Source organism: Trichinella spiralis (assembly GCF_000181795.1).
Source record: "Trichinella spiralis strain ISS 195 chromosome Unknown Scfld2708, whole genome shotgun sequence".
In the NCBI taxonomy this organism is placed as follows: Eukaryota; Metazoa; Nematoda; class Enoplea; order Trichinellida; family Trichinellidae; genus Trichinella; species Trichinella spiralis.
Genome location: NW_003529647.1, coordinates 1 through 3,684, shown reverse-complemented (window position 1 = coordinate 3,684; position 3,684 = coordinate 1). Strand labels below are relative to the sequence as shown.

The 3,684-nt window shown below is 31.0% G+C and overlaps 2 protein-coding genes across 2 annotated transcripts; both read left to right on the top strand.

The window, feature by feature from the left end:
• Positions 1 to 80: 80 nt before the first annotated feature.
• On the top strand, positions 81 to 1,178 carry Tsp_12666 (hypothetical protein). Its single transcript, XM_003368306.1, has one exon. The coding sequence runs from the start codon at positions 81 to 83 to the stop codon at positions 1,176 to 1,178; it is 1,098 nt and encodes a 365-aa protein (XP_003368354.1).
• An 838-nt stretch (positions 1,179 to 2,016) lies between these two features.
• Tsp_12665 (putative ubiquitin associated and SH3 domain-containing protein B) lies at positions 2,017 to 3,439 on the top strand (the record flags this gene model as incomplete). Its single annotated transcript, XM_003368305.1, has 4 exons — positions 2,017 to 2,364; positions 2,419 to 2,878; positions 2,959 to 3,182; positions 3,395 to 3,439. Coding segments are annotated over exons 1-4 (1,077 nt in total), but the record flags the coding sequence as incomplete, so codon positions are not given.
• Between the last annotated feature and the right edge of the window lie 245 nt (positions 3,440 to 3,684).

The following is a 3,684-nucleotide window of genomic DNA, read 5'->3' as shown; positions in this document are numbered from 1 at the left end:
TCTTTCAAGAGGTAATAGATTTTTATTGTACTTTACGTTATTTGAAAAGTATCGTTGTTGGCACTGATGTTCAAGATCGAATGTTTCCCAAACTTGGAAAACTGATAGACAAATGCTATCAGTGTGCCGGTTTGGAAGCTTCTGAGAAGGATAACAAAAAATTTATAAATGACATCTCAAGCAATGGAATCACTAGTGAAAACAAGCCAATTCAAACAAAATCATCTGGTCATTCAAAGTTCATTTATAATCCAAGGAATCCGAAGTATCGTTATTATCATATTATTCAAGGATGGTTGAAAGAGCAGAAGACTGATGTGCCTGGGATATTTTCGACAGGAAGGTATGGTTATAAGCAAGTTTATTTGGATATACCAGAAAAAATGTTGGAAGATTTTCAAGAGAGGAACATACATTTCAAGCATACAATAGAAATGATGGCCAATGTTCAGATACATTTTTTGAAAAAGAAAGTTTCTATTATTGGAGAAGATGATAGAAGTATTGATGCGGCAATACTAATTTTTTTGCATATAAATAATTATCCATCGTTTTTTAACATTGCGTGTGAAATGGTGTTAAAATATTTGATCAACATGGAAAATGTGACGAGCTTAACTGATGTTCAATTGGAAACACTGGAACATGGCCTGAATTGTTCAAAAAAGGTCAACGATTTTCAAAATACAGGTGAAAGTGATGATAGATGGTATCCATTGAAAGCGGATGATGGATATTGTCCATTTTTGGCACCGATTCCGAGAAGAAATGAAGCTGATGAGTGGAATAAATACTATTATGATTTTATGAGCACAAATTTGTCATTTCATGAACAGCAACGGAAAGATTTGTTTTTTGAACCGGTGAAACATGAAAACGTTATGCGTCGAAATCCGTATAGGTATAAGAAATTAATAATAATCAAATCTTCGGATGTTGAGAAATTGGTTGGAAAACATGGAAGTGTTTTATGGGCAATTCAAACGATCACCGACACGTTGATCATTATTGAAAATTTCACGTTTACAAAGAATTTCAAAAGAATAATCTTTTGTGCGGCAAATGCAAGAAATTTGAGATCAACTATCCACTTTATCCGTATTTTGATTGAAAATAAATTAAATGTTCAACGTCTTGCTGATAATATGGCGAAGGTTGCAAATTTGAATTTTTCTTAATGGAAATGATGAAAATTTCAACGATGAAGAAAACCGATGAAAAAATTGAAAATAGCTTGCATATTTTATTTTAAAATTTTTATAAAATGTTTCATTATTATCCTTTTACGTTTGCATAAATTTAGATTGACTTGTTTTCTAAATTTCAATGTGCATTTGATTTTTTTAACAATGAAGATGATCTTTATGTGATATATGATGATAGTGCTTATTTTGTTTGAATAATAAAATACACTGCATGTAATATTCGATGTTTTTACTTATTCTGATAAATTATATTTTATGAAATGTTTTCAATTATTCAACATATTGATGGTGTGAAAATATTTCATGACAGTTGCTCAATAATTCAATGGAGCTCTCATGCATCCCATTATAGTTTGTTCATAACTATGTAATTTTATGCTCGTCTGCCCGCTTGTTTGTTTCTATTACCGTAACTTATATCTAAGATTTATGTACTGATTCAGTGGCTTATGCAGCTGCGCTTGAAAGCACGCAATTTAATGAGTTGATAGAGTCGCGAGATTTCATTTTGTGGCTAGTTGCAGTATTGTGAATAAAGAAACACAAATCGGTGCTTTTGATTATAAACATTAATTGATGAAAGAGATTTAAATTTCAGAAAACTAAAGAAATTTTGTTTAAACTGTTAATTCTACTTAGATCATTATTAAGAACTTTGAAACGACTTTAAACAAAATTATTTTTAAAATGTTGATAACATTTTAAAGTTTCGTTATATCACTAAGATGCTGAGCTGAATTTAATCAGTTCTGCCATAGGATTTTCCTTGTGCGGTCGAATTCTTGCTTTGTGATCGAAATTGTGCCTAAAGATGAAAGAAAATTCCTCTCCAAAAACAAACCCAGCCTCAAGTAAAACATCAGGATCCACTACCAATGATGATGCAACCATGTCTGCAATGCTGTCCGTTAGTGGATATTCAATGATGAGTTCGGTGGCTGGGAATCAGTGCATTGCAGAGTCGAATGAACTGCTGAATCAATCTGGTCCTGGAATATCCAAAGAAGTAGAAAATGCGATTGTGAAAAAAATTGAAGAAAGCAAACCACAACCAACGGAATCAGAGGATGGTACTGGTCGTCGAGTGATTCTGTTGCGAAATGCTGAAAGAATGGATCGCATATTTCCTGAATGGGTTGATATGGCATTCAATGAACAAGTACTTTATTTTCTTTTGTTATTTTTATTGAATTTAATTTTTCATTATTTACAGGGGAAATATAGGCCGTATGATTTGAATCAGCCATTGCAAATCCCATTTCGTTCTGGTGATTTTTGGGATTATCGTTTTGATTCGCCAATAACTGAATTGGGTAATGTTATGTCAATGATGGTTGGACGTACATTAAAATTAAGCAAACAACAGCCGTACAAAATTTTCGTCTCTCCATCTTTGCGATGTATTCAAACTGCTCACTGCTTATTAAAATGCTTAAGCAACAAAAATTTGAAAATGTGCATCGAGCCAGCACTATTCGAATGGTTATCATGGTATGAAACATTGCCAAATTGGTTGTCAGAAAAAGATTTACTTAGCGCTCAGTATAAAATTGATGTTACTTATAAGCCAATTTTGAGTATCAGTGAAATTCGTCAACATCGCAACGAAACTTCTGTGGAATGTTATCAACGCTGTATCAATGCTTTCAAAACAATTATGAGTACTCAAAGTGGTAAAGTGAAAACATTTTCGTATATTTCATGAATATCGATTAAATTTTATTGAATTCAATAATTAATTTTAATTTTTCAGAAAACGGTAACATCTTGTTCATTGTGCACAGCTTGACAATGGATGCAATTACTCGTTATTTGAACAAAGCGGATGAGACGAACATTCCACAAAATGAAATTAATTCAATGGGAGGAAATTATCCATATTGTTCGATTCTTTTTTACGAAGAATTAAACGACAAAAGTTGGCGATTATCTCCTACCGTTTTGCCATCAATCACTTTCATGAAATTCAATAATGCTGTTAACAGTAACTTTTTGAATCGCAAATAATTTTACTTCTTGACCTATTCATATTAACTATTTCATTAATTTAAACAATTTTTTGCTTTTATTTCAACATGTGATATTGTTTTAAGTTTTATATTGATGTGATATTATTTTATAATATATGTATTATAATTTCAATAACTTTATAATTTTCATTATCGTATAAATTTAACCATCTTTTATAGTTATGGGATTCAGCAAAACTGACTGCTGCCTATGCTAAAATCACAGTATTTGTTGCATTAATAGAGTCAATTAATATTTCAGTGATTATGATATTTTTTAAATAAATTTTTATAAAAATACTTTGCGTTAAGTATTTGAAAGTGCGCATGTTGGATTTATGAAATTAAAATAAATATGATATTCCAGCGGAATCTGATAGTAATTAAATTCTTTGAATATGCAATCGTTTGCAATGATTCCTACTCCATAGTTTTTGTGCTAGAATAGATTTGTGCTCACAAAAAGTTTT

What these genes read in the sequence shown, in the direction of transcription:
- Tsp_12666 (XM_003368306.1), top strand. Translation starts at nt 81, where the DNA reads ATGTTTCCCAAACTTGGAAAACTGATAGACAAATGCTATCAGTGTGCC.